Source organism: Solanum stenotomum, unplaced genomic scaffold (assembly GCF_019186545.1).
Source record: "Solanum stenotomum isolate F172 unplaced genomic scaffold, ASM1918654v1 scaffold34591, whole genome shotgun sequence".
In the NCBI taxonomy this organism is placed as follows: Eukaryota; Viridiplantae; Streptophyta; class Magnoliopsida; order Solanales; family Solanaceae; genus Solanum; species Solanum stenotomum.
The window spans coordinates 7377-8311 of NW_026033027.1; the positions used below are offsets into that span (position 1 = coordinate 7377).

Genomic DNA, 935 nt, shown 5'->3' on the forward strand with positions numbered 1-935 from the left:
ATTCATTCTTCCATACATTAGCATGGGAAGACTTCCAGCTGGCCAATTTAATTGTTTCATGGTCAGTTAACCAACAAACACAAAAATTCATCAAATAGCGTAAAGTATTGACAGGTAAATAGTCAAAAGCTGATATTTTACTACACAATCCAATCCAAAAACATGAAGATTAAAATTATTGGTAATGACTGTTTGCTTACCCCCCAATGAACTTCTTTCTGATTTATGAGACTAGCATCATGGCCACTTGCAACAAGAGTTACAACTTCCGCATCATCAGATATAGAGCCAGGCTGTCCAGGAGAAACTGTCATTTGATACAAATTAGCTTAATGTTTTACTTAATTTAATAAATACACAACTCTAAAATTACACCATCAAGTTTGCAAACAACTGTAAAATCAAGGTGGGAAATGGGGGAAAAACACTATTTTGGGAAGATGTGTGGGCTGGACAAGAAACTTTGAAGAACAAGTATCCTGACTTGTTCAACCTGAGCCTTCAAAAGGTATCCACAATTAGAGAAATGAGAGACAATCAAGGGTGGGATCTCAGGTTTAGGAGACACTTGAACGACTGGGAAATTAACAGAGTGGCTGAACTACTCAATACTCTGGAGCAATACAAAGATTTAACCCCCAATGAGGACAATCTATTTTGGCTACCAGACAAGCAAGGCAGATTTTCAGTTGGTTCAGCTTACAAGACATCACAAAGATCAGTCTCTCAGAGTAGTGGCTGGCGAGTAGTGGCTGGCTCTGGAAGATGATCTGGAAAGTCAAGGTACCCTTCAAGGTTGCATGTTTCACTTGATTACTAGCCAAACAGGCCACACTCACCCAGGACAACCTTATGAAAAGAGGTCGTCAGTTTTGCTCTAGGTGCTCTTTTTGTGAATGTGATATTAGAGACAATAAATCATCTCTTTCTACATT

General features: G+C 38.8%; 1 protein-coding gene across 1 annotated transcript in view; it reads right to left on the bottom strand.

Annotated features, from left to right (window-relative positions):
• Positions 1-314, bottom strand: part of LOC125852390 (transcription initiation factor TFIID subunit 5-like) — a gene marked incomplete at its 3' end in the record, with an annotated part of 7058 nt that extends 6744 nt beyond the window's left edge. Inside the window, exon 1 of the mRNA XM_049532132.1 lies at positions 201-314. Coding sequence (XP_049388089.1) covers positions 201-314 — 114 coding nt within the window. The remainder of the gene's footprint in view (positions 1-200) is intronic.
• Between the last annotated feature and the right edge of the window lie 621 nt (positions 315-935).